Genomic DNA, 26383 nt, shown 5'->3' on the forward strand with positions numbered 1-26383 from the left:
CCAGACGGTGGGCGACGAGGTTCCACAAATAGGTCCAAAACTTCAACTTCCGGATAGACTTGTAATCCGTCGAACTTGCTTATCCGGTTCGCGAGACCAATGTCACGGGAGGCACACTTAACTTGACCAGATATCCTCGTGACAAGCTTACTTATCTGGACTAGTACCTCTTCCGTAATATAACTTTACTTGAAATCTAGACTTTGGCTACTTATGCCCTAAAAATGACTTTGATAATGCTTTCAGCGCTTGACTTGACTTTAGGATGATGAAATCTTAACTTTAACTCGCAATTAAAATAACCAAGCTTGTAAATACTTATTTTTGGAAATTAAAATGGAGCTTTATTTCAATCAAACTATTTGGCATGAACAGCAAAAATCACACTTCCTCTCTCTTCGAGTTCAACTTACAGACTACTTATTTTTTTACAAATGGCTACTTTTTTTTTTTTTTTTTTAAAACTTATTACCAGGCCAACGCGCCCCTTTTCTTCTCATTCACCCTCTTACACTTAATCAATATCCGAATCCTTCAACAACCCACTCAATACATAGGTAATGTACATACATAGGTAATGTACATACGTACATAGGTAATGTACGTACATAGGTAATGTACGTACATAGGTAATGTGTACCGCCATAAGGATCATTTTCTACAATTATAATTACCATTCAAAAAACTTATCGATGACTTATTTCGTAATTCCTAAATGCTAAATGGTGGACAAATTTCTTAAAATAATATTATAAATTATTTTACACTCCCTACGGTCCCACGACAACCTTTGAGTGGGTGTGGCGGGCGCAAATGTGGCCATGGAATTAAACCACTTCAGGGTTGTTGTACATTCGTGGGACCCTACAACATATCCAAAGGGCATCGAGATCCGGGAGTTGATAGTACACAACCTCCCCTCCTAAGTTTTAGACAGAAAAGGACGACAAGAATCCCAGGAGAAATCTCTCTCTCTCTCTCGGGCTAACTCTGCCTGCGTTCCTCTTGGTTGATAAATGTTTAGTTGTACTTGTTCCGCCTCAGTTGACTCCTTTCACTCCATGCCATGCAGCACCATGTAAGGTAGCAGCATGGGAAGGAGAAAGTCGCCATCGCATGTTCAAATATTCCTCCAGCACCAAAAGGACTCAGTTTCAACTTAATTTCGCCCTTTGTGTATTTTTCCACCAACATTCATCCCTAGCATCACGGACAGGGAAATATCTGCTGGGTTGTAAATAGCAGGAGTGGACACCACTGTGGGGCATATGCACGTAGGGGAAGACGACGTGAAATAGATTGAGGCTTAAATCCTAAATTGTTCTTCCTCCTAACAAGCTCATTCGGTCGAGAACAGTTATTTATATTCCGGCTCAACGACTTCACCTTAGAGTCCATTCCTAATTCACATGTCAGCCATTACAGGATAATGATGCGTATTCATCTCATGTGTAACTATTTATGGGTGCGTGTGCGTCCGTTAATGCATCTTCTCATGATTTATGGTTTAAACTTTGATATGCCTTAGATTTATACGAATAATATAAATATGGATTCTGTAGCAGACAGAATCGTATTTGTACGGTTTGTGGGCAGGTGACGATTTTTTATGATGTGTTATTAAGTCGGCAAAACTAAATAACGCTGTTTTCCGAATAATCTTCTTGCATCATCATCGGGCGCTGGGAGGGTTGTTCTCTTGGAACTATACCTGTTTTATTTCAAGGCTTAACTACGTACATACGTACCTGGATAGTTGGCTCTCTCTTTCACTCTTTCTCCCAGAGTGCTCAAGAGAATAATTTTGAGAAAGAAAAGGTAAAACTTTTTTTTTGGATTTGCTCAATGTCTGGATGATAAAAATTTGCAAACTTGGTTGGAGAGTGAAAGTACGTAGAAAGAGAAAGAGAGAGGGCAAGGTTGGAGAAAGCGGTGGTGGTTTTAAGGAGAGAGACGTGGTGATAGTAATAGGAGTTGGTTGTTTAAAAACGCGAGGGGAATCGTAAAATGGTCTTTTGGGATGGAGAAAGCTGCTTTTTCCCTCTCAAAATTTCACCTCTACATCTTCATAAATTGCGTTCTCTTAAAACTATTCCTTTCCCTGGGACTTTTTAGGCGTCTCAATCTTGCTGAATATAAATGAGGTAATAAGGGCAGCAAAGTCTCCTTCTTGTGGCAAATGATTTTTTTCGTCCCTGTAATTTAGATGAGAAATGCAGTGAAAAGTATTATGTAATGAGATGCAGTAATGGTTTACACAAAATGTAAAAATAAAAGCTGTAATCATGTGTATACGTTTATGTACTTTTATTTATCAAATAAATTTTAATTTTTCTTTACGAATAGTCATGTATGTGTATTACCTACGTTTTATATAGAAGTCGTACATGTGTAGGTATAAATAAGTTAGCCTACGCTACTTCTTATTTACGATAAAAATTGGCTAACCAATGCGCAATGCATTGTTTTATCTATTGTGATTTTTTAATAAGTTTGAGGATCTTATAACATTAAGATAAGTAGATTACACAGGATGAAAAGATACTTTCTTTTCGTGGGCTGTGTGTATATAATGTATTTAATACTGTTTCGTGGTATGATGATGGCTTGTGCTTCTCTGATCTCTGAAATTGCAACGATGCGCTCATACTTTGTACATACGTTTGAGGATTATATTGTTGCAAAAATACAATTCGTACTACAAGTATCTACATACACACGTACATACATGCATACATTAAATGTATATATAAATTGTTCTCTGATTGTTATTAACACGAACAGGGTAGCCAATATTGTTTTATATTCAGGAATCGCAATCAAACTATCTAGATACACCAGTGTAATATATAACATTTTATAGTCATTCGTTCATTCATTATACATTGTTTACACATTATTATTTTTACATTATTTGACTTATATAATGCGCGTATTTTGGAATTAGTAAAGAAAGTTTGGCAACATCAATTTCTAAGTCATTCACTAAATATACATATTTTAGCATGTTTGTATCATATTTAGTAGATTCACAGTCAAAATGATTTTCACATTTTGTGCACGCTGATTGATTGAGACCGTATAACGGTTGCGACGTATAGCCCTCATTTGCTCTGCATGTAGAAATGTATGCATATAAAGTTTGAAAAAACTTGAAACCTTAGACGAGGGGTGTGTGAGGATAGAGTTCGTCAGGGACGACCGAGTACCTGATGGGTGGCTCCTTGAGTAAGACACTTTCACTCGTCGAGGGACACCTGACACATCGCCTGACGAACACAAATAGTCCGAAAGATGCGAAAATCGAGATTGAAAGTGAAAAGAAAATGAGGGAGCCGAAGGTAGAATATGACGAATAGCCAACCTCTTCGTCCTCTTCACCTCTGAATAAGGATTCCCCATCGACTGACTGCTGCATCTTCTGATCGCTTTGTGAGGAATCAATCAGGATTGAGGAGCCATAAGAAGTCAGATGATGCCCACCACCAGCCATATCACCCATAAAGCTACTTTCATTACCACCGTTGCCATCAGACGGCAACGACAACGACGCCGAGTGGCTCATTAAGCCCTTCTTCACGTCCACGTCATTATTATTTTTCCTATTTCGAGATCCCCACTTCCCCGTTCGTCGAGGAGAGACGTAATTATTTTCCAGATTTGGCTCATCACGCTCTTGGTCATGGTGGTTGGTGTTATGATTTTCTCCATCCATCTCCTCCTCGGTCATGACTGTAGAAGAGGAATGATTAACACTTTTGGGCAGGGTCCAAGTTGAAGAATTCTTGAACTGGTTGGTTTTTGTTTCCAAATTGGCTGGTAATGACTCTCGTTCTTGCCCTCCGCTACGACCTCCACTGCCTGGAGCAACTTTTAATGTTGAAGCCTCGAGAGGAGTTGATGATGTCATGGACAAATTAACTCCATTCTTGGAGAAGTTGGCTTGATGATCCGCACCACCACCACCACCGCCACTTCTCCACCACTTGGTCGCATTTGGCGAGGCCGTGGTTACTTGTGGCATAATGGAAGACGTGAGGGTGGATGGATGGCGATGATCAGAGTTCCTGGAAGTCATCTTTTCGGTGAGTTGCATGCCTGTCCTCACAACAGCCAAAACTCGGGGTTCTGCTCCTGAATTGAAGTTGGCGTGATTCTGACTTTCTCCAAAAGTGAAAGTCGTATGTGCTTGTGGTAGCAGTGGTTTCCCGTTACTTTCATTATTTACTGGTAATGAGCCACGGCCAACAAGAGATCTCATTTCATTAGCAGAGTCTCCCCGACGACTTTCACCACCAATATCCGCTGCTTCATCTTTGGTCGTGCTTGTTATGGGTGCTGGATGCGGAGAATTTGAGTGTGGAGAATCGATCTTGTTGTTTGTGGTCTCGGGCATTGCAGTTTTCGTCGTCCTTTTTACGCCAAGGATCCTCTTATTCTGTTTCCCTGAAATCACTTGGACATCCACACCGCCAGCTTTAACCGATAAATTATTGGTTTTGTTATAGTTTTTCAGAGTGCTGAGACCAGGATTAGATTTCGATTGACTTGTTTCATGGGTTTTTTCTTCGCGACTGTTCTGTACGTCTGATACTGTTGCTCCGGCTGTTTTTCTGGTTGATTTCTCCGTGTTGTCCATACTGCTCCTGCTGATAGATACCTGATCTCCCTCTCGACTCCTACTTTCACCAACCACTGCCACCACTCCTGCCGAAACCATGTTCATGTAAGAACTTAAGTCTTGAGATTTTGATAATCCACCACCCGCACCTTCCAGCGTCTTCGGTCTTCCGTCCTCGATGTGGTGGTGGTCTAGATGCTCTGTTTTATCTTTTTGTTTGTGACTTTCATCGTCATGCTCCACGTGTTGTTGGCTGCTACTTTCACCAATAAAAGGTTTTGTATTTGGATTGGTAATGGAGATTTGTGAATGGATTCTTTGATCGTGCACCCGATCTTTCTCTTGTTCTGGGAATGGCGTTTTATCCGTATTCTTCTTTTGCTTTCCTTTAGTCAACATTTCTACCAAAGACAAACTCTGCGTCTTTGTGATGGCCACAAGAGTTTCATTTCTCTCCTTCAACAGCGATTTATCGGGAAAATCAGTTGAATTAATCAAAGTTGGAGCGTCTCTGGATGGAAGGAAAACGGAGCGATCAGTGACAATGGTGATCTTAAAGTGACCATCGGGGTAGGGATCTTGGAAATTGTAGAGCTTTGTAAAAGAGCGTGGGTTGACCATAAACGTCGTGTGCTCCTTTCTTTTGTCCTCCCCAGCACCACCACTGCCACTGGACGAGGAGGGAGGAGGGAAGACAACGGAAAGTTTGTAGAACGATGATGTGTGTTGAAACGCATGAAGGCTGGAACCTCGCCAAACATTTTCCACCGGGGTGATCTGGTTTGATGAATGGTCGTGAACCCACAGATCTAAAAGTTTGTTGTACGCAAGAAAGATCACAGATTGATTGTCACTTCGTAATGCGTGAAGGGCGGAACGCCCCAACTGCCACACTTTTCTGTCATGGAAAAATGCGTTATTTAAGTGAATCGTTCCAAGTGAGTGGATAGAACTTGTGTTGGGGTCAAATAGGAATAGGGACCGGTCCAATAAATTGGTCTTAGTTGGACATAAGATGTAGAGGAAGACCGAGTCGCTTACACTTCGGCAGTTGCCAGCACGGATTTGTTCAACAGTAGCTTTGCTCATACTGCTCAGGTTTACTTCCGGCATTTTCATCCATTCTCTGAAAAAATCAAGATACGGCATAGATTGTGCATAGTTTTGCTGACGACAACGATAGTGATTAGAATAACTTGTCCTTAAATTTACTATTTTAGGCAATATACTTATACATTATTTGTAATACAATATTACCTAGCAGTCAAATCGAATTTCCACCAATTTACTAGCAGATTCCTCTCCACACCAACACCAAAAGTGGTGGTAGCATTGCTTCTGGCATTGCTAAGGGTGCTGGCTCTTGACGTGAGAAATACTTCAGCCCCACTTTGGTTCTCCTGCTGCTGCGGTTTCATGGCTACTTTCTCCTCTCCTCCTTCGATACTGCTACCATTGTCTTCCGTCGTCCTTTTCTCATTATCTTCTTGTATGGTGTTGCGTTCACCGCCTCGCAATTTTTCTGGCTGACCCTCCCCTTGTGAATTGCCACCATTTTTCATCCATTCTGGAAGTAGGAGGAATGGAGTTGCGAGAGAAATATGAGACTGAGTCGAGTTGCTGCTGGCCTTTCCCATTTTGGCATTAGAACGACGAGACGACTCTTCTTGTTCTGAGAAATTTCCTTGTTGACTTACTTTGGGGATTTGGCTCTGGGAAATGAAAGTGGTGGAGGATGTGGATGAAGAAAAAGTAGACGTTGGTTCGCCGCTGGCCACAGATGATATCTCACGTTTTGGTTTTGACGTTATCGAAGGAGGTCCCGAGACTGGTGGGAGTAGTTGGAAAGCCATGATCTGCAATTATTTTATTTTACTTATTATCTGGCAGTTTTAATCATTGCACATATCTTGATCACGTATGCATTAGGAAAAAATTTATTTTCGTAAACCTGATCACTGCAAATGAAATACAGCCAACGTAGAGTTTGCATGATACGAATTTGATGTATAATCTTACCGAGTCTTGGTTGCACCAGAGAATAGGTTTGTGGGAGAATTGTGGACAAAAATCAAATGTTGAGTTTCCATCGGGCAGACATGCATCCTGAGTTAACCAGCAAAATTATATTTTAAACAACGCCTCAGCTTATCGAAATAAGTAATTCATATGGTGTGATACACTAATACTAATAATGCATTCACGCATCGGACTTGTACATTGACTTAAAATTGTTTCACTCACACAGCAGATGTATGAAGTCCACTGTAATCCTCCTTCCTCTTCCGCTGCCATCGTCGAGTTACAGGACGAACGGCGCCTACCTCCTCCCGTTCTGCGGCACCCACTTCCGTCTCCTCCAGATTTTACTCCTCTCTTTCTTGGCAACGCTTTGAAACTTTTTGGAATGTCGGACACCCACACAACTCCATCCTCGCTAAACAATGCGTTGTTGTTGTCCGTCGCTGAGGATGCAGTATTTGCACCACCGGCCCAATTTTGTCCTCCCTTAAATAGAGCCAGATGTCCGCTACTTTCACTCCCACACATGAGCGGAAATACCACGTCTTCCTGATGCACAGACAGCGGGCCGTCCCCATCATTCTCTGGACGATAGACAAGTTTCCAGTGCGATGGGTCATCCCGATCTGCGGGGGTGCTACCTTTTGGGAATGATGGAGGAGGAGCATACACCCACAAGTCACCTGCGTAAATTTGAAAATGTATTTAAAATTTAATACTTTTGCTATCTAAATTTGAATTATTAAATACCCGGAATCGTTGATATTAGATTATTATTTTGAAGGGTTACTCACTTAAGTAGTTCACAGGTGCACTTTGGTTGGTTGTGGGTCCTTGTCCACCAAACAGCCACCAGTTCCCATTGGTGACATCCAGCCACGTTGCAGGACCAATTCTTCGTGAAGGGGACAGATTATAGGGATCAGCAAAGGCAAACTTGTGAAATGATGACGGAGAAAGTTGTGGCGTCTTTTCGGATGGAGTATCAAGCTCGGCCAACCCACTTCCCAGATATTCCCATTCTGCAACAGACCCAACCACAATAACAATATCAATTATTGCACTGGAATACAGTCCTCGATTCTCTCTTTTACTGTGCAGGACGGACAGGCAATAACGTTCGCTTTCATGAGAATGCAACTCCATTTAACAGTTTTTCTTTGTACTGTAATAAAACCTAAATGCCCATAATGCGTCCCGTGGACTGTTTAGTTTTGCTATTATTGCAATACTCCTTTGAACTTGTAAATATTTACGAAACCTTAAATAAATCGTTAGAGTGAAGGGCTGCATGGAAGAAGGGAAGAGAAAGTCGGGTCACTAAATTTTAGTGTATTCACATAGTAAGTACATTCAAGTTTAACGAATCTAAGCAGTTCTAGTACTTTGTTTAGATGACATTTATATTCCTCTTTTTGTATGTATGCACGTCATATTTTTGAGACTAACATGTTTGCATGAGATCTGTGGTTGTTCAGTGTACACAAAGTTGAGCTCTAATCCATCCATTTTGAGCCAAAAAGTTCAATCTGGAAGTACATAGATGTTAGGAGGGGGAGTCAGCAGTATCTTAACAGTTGTCATGTATGTGACACCAATTTATGCTAATCGCTCCCACCCGTCGTAACAATATGACACACCATTTTTATCCTTCTATCGCCAAAAAACTTGCGCCATTAGACGTGTACCATTAGGTGAACTACATGCAAGTCAGCTTTTCAAGTTAGATTGTGTCGTAGTTTAAAAGTTCATTCCCTTTCTTGAGACTTGGTGAACATGTTGGACCCAAAAAGGAGAGAAACGACAGACAACTGCGACGCAATGTTTCGAAACACACAGACTTTGAGATGTTTCCTATATGTGCATGAAATAGGAAAATTGAGAATACCAAACTCTACAAATTCCCAAGCAGGTTGATCATTTGTGTATTTTAATTTTATCATAAATATCATCTTAAATATCATTCGAACATGAGAACGAACTCTATGCACCGCTCGTCCCACTCACTTATGTACTTGTACGATGAATCACTTCAGTCCACTCGCTCACTCACCCTCTCTTTTTTTTCAAAGTGAAAAGTTTGTATCCAGTCTGAGCAGAATATAAGTTAAATTGAGTACAAAGAGTGGTTTTAAGACCTTTGTAATGGCTGTGTAATAGCAAAATAAGGAGAAGAAAGAAACAAAAACTTTCCTTGTTCTCCTTCCCGAAATCACCGAGTTTACCAAGAATCTGCTGCTCCTGGTGCTGGACCGGACCATATCATTCCTTCTCCCATTTCCTCTCCTCGCACTTCCACTTTCCCCGTGATGCTAAGACCCAGGTCTGCATTCCCTCATTTCGGAGAAAGTCTACTGTCTCCATTTCAGAGACTCCAAACCCGCGGAGGCAGCGGAGGATCGTGGAGCAGCACAATGTGTCGCACTTTACTTTGCTTTTAATATAATCAGAGTGACAACTTGATTCCTTTGACTCTCGACGGGACGACCAACACTACTCGGAATTTCAACCCAACATCCGCTCCTTTCTCCGCACCATGCAAATCATGGTAATGGGACTGCCGCGTATTCATTAATTCGGTTTCTTTATGCAGCCTTTAAGATATGTCCTTCTTCATCATTACTGTTCTCTAATAGAGTTCGTGGAAATAATTAAGCTTTGTAACTTGAATGGAAAGTAAATTACGTTAGGATATCAGATATAAAATCTGACAATCTATCTGTGTGTATTAGCCAGATTTTCTTCTTCCTTTTTCCCATCAATATAATACCCTAGTCGGTTCAATGTTAACAAACTCTAATATTCATGAAAAGTCACAATTGTGTGTCAATGTGACTGAACTTCTGCTACCGAAGTAAAATACATATTGTACCATTTATCACACCTCCTGGGTCACGGGCAGGTCACGACCCCAAGTAATTAATACATTTGTACTTTTTCACCCTTTCCCAACGATACTGCATTTTATATTTGTTGTTAGCATTCACATTGTTAGTATTTGGCGATTTGGGTTCTTCAACTTTACTAGTCAGAAGTTACAGGGTCCATTAACGAACGCTTACTTCCATGTCCGTTCTCGATTTCCGAAGATATAAACAATACCATTAGAATTGTTGGTGAAAGTGCAGATATAATGAAAAATCCTTAAAATTACAGGTTTCTATCATACAAGAAGTTTTTTTAGGCGGCAGGTATCCACTTAACTGGAGAAAATAATGTCTGCACATCTTCTCGAAAGTTGACACAACGGCATTTGACTCCTTCGCCAGCAGTGTCGTGTTCCTTTGCCGAGCATCTGAGCCACATACTTCTTTAGTTTTAATAGAATGGAAGGAAATGTACACCAAACCAGTGGCATCTATTAAACCCAGTCATTTTCTCTCTCCACCAAACCAACTTTAAAAACTTTGTCGTCGTCGCCCTTCCAACATTTAATTTCGAGTGGAAAAGTGCCTTCATCCCCACAAGAAAGAGGGAAGTCTATCTTCGTGGAATATAAATTTCCATCAAGCGCAGTCAGTGGCTTATATACAAAACTTAGTTTAGCAGGTCGTCGTAGACAAAGGAGACAGGACGAGCTCTCACTTTACTGCAAAGACCAGCGCTTTCTCTTCTCTCTCTCTCAGGACCAGCCGTACGATGCAGTCCGTAGCCGGTAACGGTGGGCACAATCTTTGTATCTAAATCGCCCTATTACCTTTCCTTCTCTGTTTTTAAACTAGGTCAATTTTGGCAAATAGGTGATTGGCAAATATGGCGGTTAACACAAGCTGGGTCCTTTTTATGTTCAGTTTTGTGCCAAAAAATATGATCCAGATTATTTTTTTTATTCAATAAGAGCAGTCGTTAATGCTAGGAATTTTTTTGTAATATGATATCTGCATACATCGCCTTTCTGTTGATGTGACCACGCCAGATAAGAAATCGCCACACACCACAAAGCCTTGCCTTATATTATATTCACAGCATACCACATCAACCATCATTTAAAGGAACACAGTTTTAAATGGCTTTCCTGCTCCTCCACTTTCTTCTACCCTATTTGACCTTCTTTTTGGGAGAGTGAGCATATTATCAGGATTATTTCTCCCAACTTTCTCCTGGTGCTGTGCTGCCTCATTTAGGGAAGGAGATTGTGTTGTTCGTCTGAAACAATAAGCCTGACGTTCATTGTTTTCCTCGTAGATGATGAGGAGGATATACCCATACGTCCCAACACAAAACTAGGAGCAAAAAGTACAAGGTTGATGAATGTCACCTTGGGTCTCCAGTTGTGTAATTCTCCTGCTTAAGAGTCTTGACAGGACTTTGCAACTTTGGCACGTGGAAACGTTGAACTGTAAAGTGAAATAGGGTCTCAAAGGAGAGCATACTTATGTGCTCATCATTCCTTCCTCAAGCAACACCTAGGTAGAAAAGTTACAGCTACAGGCTGCTCAAAGTGACAATCCTCATACTATTTACATACTGCCTTGTACGGTAGCACGTATATAAGTATGTGTACCTTGTACTTGTATATAAGAAAATCCGTTTACAGCTAGGAAATAGTTACAATGTGCTTCGTCACAGCAGAGCCGTGTATCTGTGTGTGATGGCCATTATATTCAGAAAAAAACTTGAAAAGCTGTTTGATAGATCATCTATACATACATATATGTATGCATATGTACATGTGAACTTATGTATGTATTTCTTGCTAGTCCAACTTTGGGGATAAGAAGACACATTTCTTTAAGTTGTCACAACTTCAGAAGTAGGACGCAAACCCATCAATTTGCTTGAATTTGTTTCAGAAATTCAAAACTTTACTTTCCCCTACAACTTACTTACGTATGTTGTTCAGAGCTAGATAAAACAGGTGAACATGCAAGAACGTGAAAATATTGCGAACCATAAAGCTAAACTAGATCGAGAAGCATCGACTTGAACTGGTTTGAATGAAAAAGCTAAAATAGGCTTATTTAAAGTAGAACACTGTTCAATTTCCTAGAAACTCGTATTTTAGTGATACACCCAAAATGGAATAAAGAAAATTGGAAGTTGTAGCTTTAAGGTTTTGTTTGCATAACCGCAAATTGTTAGTGCAAGATGAAAATGTGTAAACACAATTCAAAATGACTTCATTTTCTTCAGACTGAAACTTTATTTTAGCCATAGAACGAATTCCATGCGTATTTATGTACATGTTCTTGTTCGCAAAGTACTCCAGGTACATTTGCATACGAACTCATTTAATTGAGGTTCTGTTCTCCCGTAATTATTTTCACATTCTCCGTCCAATAGTTTACCGTCTACTCTTGGAAACGGTACAAAAATGTAGCAAATACAGGTTTTTGTAGCGTTCTGAATAAGACCGGGTAGAAGATCGAGAAAGCAATTTATTTCCAGAGGAACATCTTCATTTTACTTTATATGAAAGTTTACATCTAACAATTTGCCCACAACTTTTCGTGAAAATAACAAGTTGACACACTTCCCTGAGGTAGTTGGAACATGTACAGAAGTCACCCTACCACAAAATCAAAGAAGGAAAAAAGAGAGAGCCAGGAGGACGAAGAGTTGTGCGTTTCGTGGCGGTCGGTTGGTTGAGGGAAGAAGAAAGTCATATTAAATGTATCATGTCGGATGTGATGTGATAGAGCATCGTCGTATGTAATGTCTGTTCGGCTGTTGTTTCCCGTCCCAGTATTAGAGAAAACATGACGGCGATTCCCAAGGGTTTTATGGTCCATGGCTTTTCAAGCCTTGTAATTGCGGACGTGTGTGTGGTGTTGCCTGAGAGAAAGTCGAGCAGCACTATCATTCCTCATACATTACAGCTACCAGCCAACCCTATTACCACACTCCTACATCTGTCTCATGCATTTTGCATCGCTCTTGAACACACATCAAAAGCACATATTTGTAGTAAGAGAACAGGATTGAATTTAACCAAACCACATCTGCGGAGTGGACTTTACTTTCGCAAATTCAATTTATAATTACTGACTTCATGGTGGTACGACAACCTAATCTCTTTTGCATACTGCTACATATTACCGAAACACGCAATGTGTAGAAATTTGCACGAATCTTGATCTGATAGTAATTATTCACGGAAGCAAAACGACTAACACAATATGGTGACAACGATTAGCACCACCGACCCAATCGAAATTGAAAGACGACAACATTCTGACTTGGCTTGACTTTTCCATGACATGAAACTGGTATACATACATATGTAGAAACTAGAAATATGTTGTCTCGCCAAGTTGCTGCCAGCTAACTCTTTGCGGCTCTCGCACCACACCACACCTGTCAATTACACTCCTTTCACTGCCAGAAATTAAACCTGGAATGAAACGTCGCAAACATTGAGAGTTCTTATAGTAATTCCAATATTTCGACGTGTACGTACTTATTCAGACTTGCTTAATACATGAATACCCATTGAGTCGACAGAATCACTGATGACAGCACAACTTTACTTTCCAAAGTTGAGCATAACTTTTACTCGACAGCTACTTCCAGCTTACATACTCGAAGCATACAATCAGCCACATTCACTACGTGTATTAGACAGTAATTTCAGCATTGTAGAATCGAATAATTACTTGATTGAGCAGCATAACTGCACTGACAGATGTGTCATGATGTTGAGGGAGGAAAGAAAGCGTCCGTTGCAGACGTTTGTGAGATTAAAAGGCATCTGACTTTAAGTAATCGGGACGAAATGGTGGAGCGTTTCTAATTATACAGCGTTTTAGACATGTATGAGCAGAATAATGTGAATGAGAGTTGAGCTACAAGTCATATGCACACACAATTCATCCCATTCAGCCGGCTCGTTCTTTCACTCTTTTCCATCATATTCTCTCATCTTGATTCACCCGAGCCAACGAATCCTTTACAATTTGGCATGCAATGTTGGATCATAGTTTTGGAATTTTCTAACACGGAAAGAAGAGGAGGATGAGCTACATGCGAGAAGACAAATCTTCCACTTTCTCTTCCCAGCAGTAAGTGCGAGGTGCGAGTACAAGGAGGGTTTGGCAGAATAAGGCCTTCTCCGGTATGCATACATGTGTGCGTACCTATCCTGCTGAGCTGAGGCTCTCTTATGCAGTTTAGCCCTAGCTCGTTTCCATTCAATAATGGGAATGCATGCATGGAGTGGAATGAAAAGTAGTGTAAAAAGTGAAGACGACGAATCCGAATCTGGACCAGAATTTGGAATTTCTATTCTAATTTTCTTCCTGACTTTCTCTTCTTCTCACTCTCTGAATTTTCAATCTTGGATGGAAATGAGGAAAACCTAATGTTTTCTTAAATCATTCCTAATCTGCATTTCCAGAAAGAATAATAGAAATCTTCTGGCTTGAAGGAAATTCACACACTGTTCTCGAAATTCTCAAACAGAGCTCTGATCCCATTCTTGACTCGAGTCACTTATCTAACTTTCGACTTGGGAGGCTTCTCCAGCACGCGAGAGAGGGAGAGAAAGGGAATGCTAATAATTGGAATTTTCCCAGAGTCACTTCCAACTTTATACAAGTAAAGTCGGACATTTTCAATTAACTGGCTCAGTAAGTAAACAGTTTCCTCACTGCTTGACTAAATGACTGAGTGAGTGTTGTAGTGAAGCAATGATGGTGTACCAATGCCGATATAATCCTCTGCCTCTGAGACATGAGATACCCAAAAGTTCATTTTAACCATGCCAATCAGTTTGGGTTTACAGGAGAAAGTGGCTGTTGAACTTAATGACAATTACCAAAATTAACCCAATTAAGTTCTAGTTTGTGTTGGCTCGTGTGCCTAAACAATTTTACGGAAGCACTTTAATTCGCGTGAGCTTACTAAATGGGCAAGGCAATTTCAACTCGAGCGTTTACGAGATTATGAATTGTAAGCCCATGTAGAACAATATGCAGAGTTTGTGACTGTATGATGATTAAGGAGGAGGAAGAGGAGAAGGATCTTGGAAATTGTAAACGTGGGCTTTTCCATGTGAGCCAAGTAAAGTAAGTAAGTCTGGTTATGGCTGGGATTGCATGAGATAAAATATAAGCTCCCAATTTGTTATGAAATCTCCTTCGGCCTTCCTATTTCATTCTTCTTCTGTCTGAGGCAGCAGAGATATATGCAAATGTGAAATGTATTAGATATGAGATGTACAAGATAAATTCAAGCCTCATCTCCTCGTAATGGTTCTCCCCATTTTTAAATCTCGACTTCTACTCCCAATCCTCTAATTTCCGTCCTCATCGGGTGGGTGGTGGTGATCGTCGTCATCGCGGTGTGTGCCTTGTTGGAGGAAGAAGGAATCCCTTTGAAGTGGAGGCGATAAAAAATTCAGTCTCCCACTGGGTATTCTGCCCTTAAGCTCTAATTGTCTATTTAAAATTTCACAACCATTTCAAACCGGGCGTGAATGACCCACTCCGTGATCACTTAATGGGATTATTTAAGGAGCAACTCGCTCATCGTATGGAAACGGTCCCTTGTTCAGAAGTAAACATAAAAAACGGCTTTGAGGTAACTGCTGTCGAATCCCTAAAAGTTCAAACTAACCGTTACCAATTTCCATATCATTAAGTGAAAGCATTTTAATCTGGCCGATCTGTTCTGATTGAGGGGATTGGATTGAGTACAACAAATTATAATTACCAGCAAACACGGAAATTGGCATGATTCCCAAACCTGACCAAGTACTTAAGTTACTAAAAATAGCTAAGGAAGTATGCGTAGATATAGGTAATTTTCAATTTCAAAACGTTGGAGTAAATTCTTGTGGCACCAAATGTCCAAGGGTCAATTACTGAAGATAAAATTATCAAGTGGGCATCGGAGTTTTCCTTTAAAATGCAACGCAAGCGAAAATGAATGAAAAAATGTTACCTCTCCAGCTGAAAATTTGTGTAAATGGAAGCCCAATTTACTCGACATATTGGTTTCAGATCACGTATTTGATTTCTTCCTACTGCTTGTCTCTCACACGAGTAACAAAGGAAAGACACGTTGCCTTCGTCTTCCTTTGGTGAGGGAAAGCGCATAGAAGAGAGTTTGAGATCTCCAAGGATTTTCCTCACATTCAACCTGCCCCAGCTTCACACGTTGAACATGGGCTAAGCATAAAATATGGAGTGTTGTGATGATGACGAATAGGAATGTATGTGACATGAGGAGTAATGGGCTGGAAGACGTGTGGCATTGAATGCTGCATACGGATTTCATTCCTAAAATTGGAAGGAAGTTACATCCTCCGTTCTGAGCTATCTCATTTTGAAGGGTGGAATAACGGATGGAAATTGAAGGAAATGAAAGGAAACTTGCAATTTGAATCAGACATGAAGTCAAACCTTTAGTCTTCAACCGAGAAGAAAGCGGAAATTGGGCGTTACTCCAGAGCCAACTACATACATACGTCCGATATACACAAATATATTGCGCCAATAATATAATAAACTAGCAAGTAGAATAACGACTCAACTCATTATGGATTAGATTTGAATTAGATCTCATCAGCCATGTACATACGTTAGTATTAAGTATTTACATACATAAATATAGCTATGAAATAGTATATCTGCTCAACTCGTGAAAAATATATGGCACCAAAAATGACGAGATATTTGGGGAAAAAGTGGAGAGTTGACCCTTCTGGCCATAACAATTTCATAGCATGACAATAAACACAAGATGATGCAGAAGAAGAATTCCTTTGCAAGGGGAATTTCGTATATTCGTACGGTTCACACTTTAGTGGAGTATTTCTTTTCGAGTTTCTGACTTCCGTTTTATTGCTGGAGTCAGCAGTGCAATTTGGAACAATTTAATTCGGAAATGACCACAATTTTATTTCAGTGTTCACGGGTCTTCTGGTATCGGCATGGGCCAGATTCTTTCTCTCTCTCTCTGGAACATTATGTCTCCATAAACCCAGCCAGTGATACAATACGACGCATCGTCGAAGCAAATGATGATGATACATATATTGATATGAAATTTTTTTTTTTCGATTCAAATAAATTTAGGGAATTTCAACCCTTTATTACATATATTTAAGATTAGTTCGTACAATGAGAATTCCAAACACAACTTGTCGTGGGTTGAGTGAATTACCCCGACAACGTGTTATCATTATTTCATGTCTAAATATGTATGTCTGTAAATTTTACAATGTCTGAGAATTTGAGTAATTGGTGTCATTTTTTTAGAGTCTGAATCAGAGAGTCAGTAGGGTCATTATTTCATGTACGTATGTCAAGTTAGTACTTATGCATGATTACTGATGCCCGATGTATGTACTCTAAAGTAATAAAGCCAAGTTTATAAGTTGATCAACATAAGTCGTTGTTCAAAAGTATATTTCGGAAGACATAAGTCGTCGCCCGAAACACAACTATTCTAAAAAAAAACGGAATAATCATCATACAAATGCAGCTATAATTAGGCCATGATTTAAAATATGCCGAAAACTTAGAGATATAATTTCGTATTTCATTCATTCACGAAAAACTGAAAGAAATGGCTTTATATGATAAGGAAATAAGAAGATTCAGCCTAACCTGACACCTAAGTTGTTGACATACCCACGACGCCAGGTAATGGGTTGGGATCCTCCCTGGGGCTGTGGGTATGTCAACGCGTCCCTAACCTTACCGATGCCAAGTGCTAGGAAATGACTGAAAATAAAGAACCTTCCCAACCCGGGTACGCATGTATGCCCATTGACTCAGCCATTTTTGGCGTTAGACCAGTATTGTGCAAAAGTTTATAAATTACGTCTTTCTCTGGATTACTCACCTCGCTTTTTTGAAGGGTAAGCCAGGCGGAATTATTTAAGGTGTCGAGTGATACCTCAGACCATTTTATTTTTCGCACAATACGAGTACATAGTAAATACTGCTTGGTTTTCACAAAAGATTCAAACTCACCCCCGTTGCCATATTTTAGGCATCGAAATGTGATACACTCTTGAGATAGTACATAAGTGTCAATAATATTACGCAAAATACTACTCTCACAAGAAATTAACCTTTGAGATGGAAAGCGAGGCATGTTTTGGGAAAAATCGAAACTAATAAAATCCCCAATGGTTTCACACCCCAATTGAATTAAACATGGAAAACTATTATTTTTCAAAAAAATTGAATTACTAAGCGGGATAAGGTGAAAAATATTGTGAGGGATTAGTTCAAAACTGAGACCAAGTATTTGTACATATTTGCAAAAATTGTCATAAAAAGAAGTACAATAATCTGGTTCATTCTTTAGGAGAATGTTGAAAACATTTTTACGTGCAAAGTTACAAAAATACGAGTCGCTCGAATTTAGGACTTTGCATGCAAATACTACACGAAAAGTTGTCATCTGAATAAACGGATGACGCACACCAATCCCCCCATTTGACAGAGGCAAATAGAGTAGATGGCGTCCCACCCAACGTTTTGATCCTCTCCAGGGAAAGTTTTCAATTAAGATAGTAATTTCTGTTATAAAAGTTTCCGGGGGGTCAAGAACCTTGAGTACATACCACAGTATTGGGAGAAGGTACGTATTCAAAATTTTAGCCCTTGAAAAAAAACTAACTGCGCAAGTTTTACTGTTATAAAAAGATAACTTCCTACAAAATTTTTCAAACAATAAGGTAAAATTTTGCTCCATGAAACTTGTATTCCCAAAAAATATACCCAGAATTTTTAACCCATCCTTTCTGGTGGGGAAATTGGTCTCTACCCAAGTAGTCCCCCCTAAGAAAAGTAATTCTGACTTACTACTGTTTAGCTTAGAAGCTGAGAATTGAGAGCAGTAGCTATACTCGTTAATTACAATTTGGACTTGTTCCTGACTTGAAAGTAGGGCAGTCGTATCATCCGCGTAGGCAGACAGGTACTTATCAGGTACCCTTGGCCATGCGGCTGGCCCAGACGTTAGGAGACGGCTGTTCAGCTTAAAAAGAAATGGTTCAATTACGAGTACGTACAAGACTGAAGCAATCGGATCTCCCTGTTTTAGACCAACTTTCAGGGGAATCTTTCTAGTAAAAGTGTTACCGACAACAACCGAGATAGAAAAGTCGGTATGCAAGAGTTTAATGTATTTAATAAAATTTGGAGGAAACCCATATTTCTCAAGTATTTTTATCAAATACTCAAAAGACACCCGGTCAAAAGCTGCCTCTTGATCGAGTGAAAAGAGAGCCCCCACAAGCTCATTTGACTGAAAGGCATCACGCATGAAAGTAAGGTTGTCATAAATTGAACGACCCTTAATTCCACACGTTTGCCATGGACCCACCAGTAAGGGTAAAATAGGAAGTAGTCGGGATTTTAAAACGTTGGATAATATTTTGTAGTCCGAGTTAGTCAAAGAAATCGTCCTAAAGTTGGAGAGATCATCCACAGACCCTTTTTTATGAATTAGGCTTGAAATAGCGGTGCGCATGCATAGGGGGAATCTACCACTATTTAAGGAGAATTGTGCAACATTCTCTAAAATAATGGAGAATTGCTCCGAAAATTTCTTGTAAAATTCATGTGTAAGTCCGTCAAGTCCAGGTGCCTTGTCATTTTGTAGCTTGGAAATGCACGCCGCAATTTCTGTGGAACTAATCTTTGCAGCAAGCTGTTCTGATTGCTCCCCAGGAACAGTTGGAATTCCTTGCATAAAATTATCGAAGTTGGTAAAGTCCACTGCCTTACATTCAAATTTAGTTTGAAAGAAGTCAGTAATTAAGGACAATTTACTTTCAAGGGACATATTAGAAAACGAATTAGAAATTGATACAGGATTATCACGACAATTTATTTTCTTCTTCGGGTAATCCTGACAAACTAAAAAATTAGAAAAAGTATTATCTAAACTATCTATGAAAATTTTAAAAATATCAGCGTTACTAAGATGTTGACTAGAACTAACGAGCTGAATATCCTTTTGTACTTTTTTTACTACATATTTGAATCTACGTTTAAACGAGATGCCAAACTCCATTGAAACCTGAACTATCTTATTTTTTAAAAAGGTATAACTTTCCTCAGAGTAATCGGATTTTAAAATAAAGTCATTGAGTAAAAAGGAAATTGAAAAATTAAAATCATCAATGTTTAAAAGGTGGTTCGGAAAAATCCATATATTTTTAAAATCAAACGAATGGTCAAATTTGAAAAAGATATTAAAAATCACGTGATCACTAATGAAAGGAAACATTTGACATTTTACAACATTAGGAAACTGACTAGCATTAATATAAATTCTATCTAATCTTGCCTCCGAATTGTTTTTTAATTTACTAAAATACGTCATATCACAACCAAAAGGGTTAAGATGACGATACGCATCTGAAAGATTAAAATTTTGGCATATTTTTGAAAATTCTATCACTATCCCTTTGCGACGCTCAACTGATCGTAAACGGTCTAGCGACTCATTGAGAACAAAATTCCAATCACCAGCAAGAAAAACATTATCTTGACTAGGACAAGTACATATGGAAGACTTTAAGATACGCAAAAAGTTGAAACTATCCAGATTATTAAAGGGAAAATGAATGTTATAAGAATAAAAGGTCTGGCCAAAAACTTCAACAGAAATGTGTTGAAGTTTTCCAGGAATAAGAATAGAGTTACTTAAAACATTAAATTGGTTTTTAACTAAAACAATAGTACCACTACCAAGAGTAGTAGACGAATTATAAAAAGTTTTATAAGAGCTCAGCACAAATGATTCAGATTTTGAGATGTTAATATTTGTTTCTTGTAAACAAACAATATCAGGGGAAAATTTAACTATTACGGAATTTAGGCAACTGCGTTTGACAGCATTATTCAAACCCTGACAATTAAGTGTCCAAATGTTCAGAGCCATATGTTAATTAAAAAAATATTTGCGAAATTTTTGCATTTCATCATCCGAAAGCTTATTGGCCAGTTGGTAGGCCTGTAGCTCAAAATTTCGAAAATTAAGGTCAGTTCTGTCCTTAATTTTCTCAATTTCTTCGGATGACAAATCGATGGATTTTGACACTAATTTTAATATGTCATGCATTTCGGTACGTACTAACTCTTGACTCTTCCCCAAAGAATTCACCACCTCAAAAAGGAGATCGTGTAACTCTTGAGGGTTTCTAGTCGCCATTGCTACTTGTTCGTAAAAGTGGGTATAGCCCCCCTTAAAAAAATCGCGCTTTAGGTTCCTCAGAAACATATAAAGATGTTCTTTATTGAAAGAAGGGTAGGTTTTAAAGTTACCCTTCTTCCAAACATCGAAAGCCCAGGTGGTGGGACTTGAGATTGGCACGGTAGCGGCACTCAATGACCTGGTCACAGAACGGTCAGTTTGATTTGGTGGTCTACACGGTTTGCGTCTTTTTGGCCTTTCTGAGCCAAGTGTTAATGAGGAATCAAGTTCGGGATCCGTCATTCCTGACCCCTCATTTTGACTTGGAAGGGAGTCAAACCTCCGCCGTTTTTGGCTTTCAGTTTGACCCTGATCTTTCACAGGAATCGTTAGAGGAACAGATTTACGTTTGGAGGTCTTGGGGGTTGGTCGTGAAACTGGGACTGTTGCCTTTGTTGGACAGTTGTTACTAGTATGTCCAGGCTTATTACACTTGAAGCATTTCTTTGCCCCCACCTGAACATAAATCACGTGTTTTTTGTTCTCCCAAGAGATTGTTAAACCTGGAGGAACAATAACACCATCCGAAATAGCGAGGGACACATTACGAGTGAAACTTTTTACATGGGCAAAATCTTCACCCACATTGTAACACGACTGGCGTTCTAAAGCGCCACGAATTTCACCATACTTTTGCAAGTAACTAAGAATTACTGTATCCGGTATAAAGGGTGGAACATTACGAAGGACCACCCTGTGTACCGGATTAGTGTATATGTACATTTTGGTCATTTGACCTTTTATCTCGAGGGTGTCAAGACCAATTAGGTCATCCACACTCTTATCCGTGTCCAACCAGACACCAAAATTAGCAGCAGTAACAAAATCTGCATACAAAATTTTTTTAGGAGAAATCACCTTACCGAGAGCCTCCAAAAGCTCACTGAGTGTGACTCCCTTAATTCTTCGGATAAGCACACCTTTCGACTTATCCAACGCGGAGGATGTGGGGTCAGGTGGCATGACCGCCATGGTCGCAGCTTTGCTGTAGGAAGGAGCAGGGGATCCTTCCAAGGGATCTTCCTGCCCCAACATTGTGGTGGTGGTGGCTGAGATGACGTCACACCATAAATTACACTGCTAAAAAATCCACACAAAAAACTGCACTAAAACTGCACACTTTATGCAAATTTGGAGAAACTTTGATATGAAATTGAGACGGAATAAAATAAAATGAGAGGCTTTTATTGAATGCTGGGCGAGATGGAAGTTGAACAGCGGAAGTAATGAGTGCAGTCGTTGCGTCTCGTTCCTTTGTTCTCCTTATGGAATTTCTAGCAGCACGAAAGAATGATCGTGTTCGCATTGTGATAACGTCCTTCTTAAAATAAGCCCCGCTAACGTCATCAACTTTTCTGTATACATGTACTTATGTACACTACACGCAATCCTTAGTTCTTAGGACTCCTTAGTACAGTGATTCAACATATTATCAATAACTATATAGAGAGCTGATTGTCACTCAAACCCAGCCCAGTCGCCAGTGAAATAAGACTCCAAACAACAGTGTCATTTCGTAGGGGAGCGTTCCAACAAGTTGTGTCTTGTAAGTCATCCTTGTATCAAGGAGAGAAAGAACGCGTGTGTAATTGGAGCGAGGTGAAGGTGAAAGGAGAGAAAATCCAATAATGATATTAGAACGCAGTAGTGTTTTGCGCTTTCTCTTTTGTGCCTACAACTTTGGTCAGTCAGCCCAGTCGTGATAGTGTGGAAGTAAATAAGCGAGTCGTCAGGTGCACAAAATATCAAGGCCAATTTGGACACTGTCGGTTCCCATCAATATCTTAATGTTTTATAAGGAAAGGCCGAAACAATAGACGGCTACTCGAATGCTACTAAGTGCTTCTCTTCTAAAAGGCAACTTAGTTTTCGGTACACTTTACATTACATTTCAACGGAGGAGGCAGGTACTTTATTTAAGCTGGAGGGCTTGGGGGAAATTAAGTTATCCATCCTATCTGAAAGTGGTGAACCTATACAACGTGTCTACATCCATCTATCTCCGCTCGTTGAGAGAGAAAGGTCCCATTGGCAAATATGTAAGAACCAACGCACGAACATGTTCACTTTATTGTGCACCATTTTCTTTCTCATCTCTCCAGTTAGGGCAATCTCTTCTTCATTGGACATTTACAGTACAGAGGAGCAGCTTTTAAGGAAATTCCCATGTGGGCAAATGTTCTGCAAGATTTTTCGACTTGTTCATCGTGTATACTAAAAAACACCATCCGCAGCAGCATCAACAAATAACCGTCCTTTCCAGTCGTGCCATCGCGCAATAAAATGTATGTGCCCTCCACTTTCCAAGTTGGTGAAATTGAGTTCTTAAATTACACTTGGATAGTTTAGTCTGGCATTTAATGCAAAATCAATGAATTGAGATTAATAATGTATCACAAGATATAAATTGGTATGGGAAATCCACTTGAATGCATTCCACATTGGTCGTGATGCTCGTAAAAAATTTAAATGGTTCCATTAGATACATACATACATTCATATACACTCTAAAGCATTTAAGCATTGCTATATACACATGTAGATATATTGAATAACACAACTATTCGGTCATTTGTTGCGAAATTTGCACAAAAGTTTATGTCATTTTCATCTACAATTATTTCATAAAATACCCTGGCTATATATGTAGATAAATGTGCATCGTGTTCATTGGTCAATAACCCCAATAAAAAAAGTTCATAAAAATAAAGGGAGATGGATATTATTTGATGACAACAGTACTATTGTCGAAAAAAACTTGGCTAAAGGTCTGCATCATGCCCCATGATTGTGTAATGATAGACTCTCCGCACACATATTTCATAACTTGTAGGATAACATGGTAAATATTCGCTTGTGTCAACCTTAATACTTTCATCGCATCAGTACGACTGACGTCAACAAAGATTTAAGTGGCGAAAAGTGATTTTGAAACCAGCGGCACTTTCCATTCATCCACACGCTGCTTTCTTTTTTGCCTCTCAAGTCCCAATTCGCTTGGTTATTATGCATGAGCTTTCGTAATAAGGAAAGAAAGTGAGTAGAGACAGAGAGCACAATGTTTTTAAAGCGCTCCGAGTTCATTTTTGCATTTTTTTTTGTAAAAACGTTGAGTGGGGAGATGAATGCCTGATGCAAAAAATACGCATTGTTCTCCTGTCGTTTGGGTGAATGCATGTCAACCTCTCCCACCCACGGAGAAATCTGCCTCGTCATCGCCCACCGTCCGTCCTTCACCCGTCTCTCCGTCAACACGGTTTTTATACTTCCTTTGAGTGAGCCATGTTTCAGATTTCACTTGAAGTGTACTTAGGCAGAGTCAAGCAGCAGGGATATACTGACAGATCAACATCAACAGTTTTAGATAACGAGACTCGTGAAAGCTCTGAGAGAAGAAAGAGACGAGACAGGAAACATTTGATGAATTCGCATTCCGGAGAAATCGTAAAAAAAAGTTTGTTCGTATCTGATTTACGGCTTTGCTTCTTTATTTTTCGTATGCAGCCTCGTCTCAAATTTATTTCTCTGTCTTGGATCATTTTATACACTTTTCAAAACTACTACCAGTAGTTAAGAAGGTTAAGTAAGGAGCACATCTTTTTTCGTTTCATCCGTGCTCGTATCCTACTAATTTTTTATTCAACTATTTTGAGTCTATTAGGATTACTATACAGATGCATGATGACATTTAAAAGCGTATAGCTGAGTTGGAGAAAGTTCTAGTTCTGGTACTAGAACGACATTTAAAAAATCCTGCGTAAAACGGGGAAGTGAGGTCGTCATTCTCTAATAAAAAGCGCAAAAGGGGGAATCAGAACAATAACTCTTGGTGACCTACTCAAGAGTTGAGTCGTAATAGGGATGAAATTGCAACACCACTTGGCCCATATCCAACATGAGACTTATTTATTGATGTAAAATTGGGTCATATACTTGATTTCCTCAATTATTCATATAGCAATAATGCAATTATCTACTTTGAGTCGAAAGAAGTGAAACATTATTTGTAACAAATTTCTTACATATATTTTTATAAAAATATAAATATATTTTTTTGAGAGCGACGGCTGCGAATCGCATTAGAGGTCCTTTGTCCTCTCTTTCAATGGTAATTTGAATTTTAGCAAGGCATTATTATATATTCTGCATAGAGACAGCGGATGCTAAGCTGATTAATGAGTTGGGCCGTATGATCATGAGCTCGTGACATGTTAAATACCAGGTTGAGATAATGGGCTGATTACGATTGCACGCTTTATGAAGATGGAAGTAGAAAGTTCCGAAAACCACTTTCTCCTAGATGGAATTCTCTTCTACTATCGCACGTGCTGAAAGTCTTGCATGTATGAAGGGAAGACGTGTGCTATATAGATAGCCACGCACTCGTGTATGGTCCCATGTATGTTTTAGTGCCTATAGTGAGTGGCCACGTAGATTCTCATAAGTTCCATTGTCTGTGCTTAATAAGCCTTCCATTTTGATAAGGTGTATGTACAAACTTCTCTTCATTTCCGAGATAGCTCAACCCATCCATCATCCATTGTACCCTCTCGCTCATTATTACAAACATCCATAGGTGAGAAATGAGCACTTTGGTAGAATAAACTTTTTTGTCTTTCTTTTCCTGGTCATATTTAATACCGTCGTTTTTTACGTCACTTACATATTTAGTGTTGAATCGAATCTAATCCTAAGAGATGTCAGAGACAAATTTATGAATATGTATATCGGATTTCTTAGTATTGCAATAAATATATTTCAACCAAATTACTTTGTTTAGGATGTTAGGCTGAATAAATGCGTCTAATTTTCCAAATTGAGTTATTATGTCGACCAAACATAAGTCGTCGCACGTTAGAGGACCGCACTCAAGTGTTTTTGTCAACTCCAACAAAATATCCATTTTATATCAACCACTTCTGCGTATGACTGTCTACCTAGACCAATATTTGCGGAATATCCACTTTGATCGATTTCCTTACCCTTTGAATTCTTCAATACTCAATTTCACGAGAAAACTATCTCGCCTCATCCCAATTCCTCAACAACGGGTCAAAAAGGAAAATATGATAAATGAAGCCGTAGTATTCCTTTATTACAATAAAAGCAATATTATTTCAAATTTCTCAATTCTGTCTCCAAGATGAGATGAAGAACTGAAAGTATTCCATCTTCACATACTTTCTCTCTCTCCTATTGCGATTCATCTGTCCTGGTTGTACTAATATCAGGTTCAGTGAATCGAACGGGTCGAGGAATCCGGAAATCCTTCCCCTTTTGCCCTCTCTTCTGAGATAGTGATCAGGGATTACTTTTTCCATGCATCTAATATCTGATAAGAAGAGGGAACTTAACATTCTTATTTTAAATAAAAGTCGCATTTGAATAGAGAGATACAGGAGAAAGTAGAGTAAATTCACTTCCATTACATTTCGGATGGATGAACGAAGGGATGATTAGATTTCATGGAAAGACATCCACTGCAGTCGAGCATAAACAGCTTCTCAATTGAGGACTATGCATGTCTATAAGTGCCCTTCTGCTGATGGCAATAGGTCCATTATATGCTCCGAAATG

The 26383-nt window shown here is 39.3% G+C and overlaps 1 protein-coding gene across 1 annotated transcript in view; it reads right to left on the bottom strand.

Annotated features, from left to right (window-relative positions):
• Window positions 1–2265: 2265 nt before the first annotated feature.
• Window positions 2266–26383, bottom strand: part of LOC118434959 — a 30379-nt gene continuing 6261 nt past the window's right edge. The window contains exons 2-6 of the mRNA XM_035849783.1: window positions 7438–7665; window positions 6866–7326; window positions 6641–6727; window positions 5879–6477; window positions 2266–5747 (exon numbers count right to left, since the gene is read on the bottom strand). Of these exons, the coding sequence (XP_035705676.1) occupies window positions 3161–5747; window positions 5879–6477; window positions 6641–6727; window positions 6866–7326; window positions 7438–7665 (3962 nt within the window). The 3' untranslated portion in view covers window positions 2266–3160. The remainder of the gene's footprint in view (window positions 5748–5878; window positions 6478–6640; window positions 6728–6865; window positions 7327–7437; window positions 7666–26383) is intronic.

This window comes from Folsomia candida, unplaced genomic scaffold (genome assembly GCF_002217175.1).
Source record: "Folsomia candida strain VU population unplaced genomic scaffold, ASM221717v1 Fcan01_Sc003, whole genome shotgun sequence".
Classification (NCBI taxonomy): Eukaryota; Metazoa; Arthropoda; class Collembola; order Entomobryomorpha; family Isotomidae; genus Folsomia; species Folsomia candida.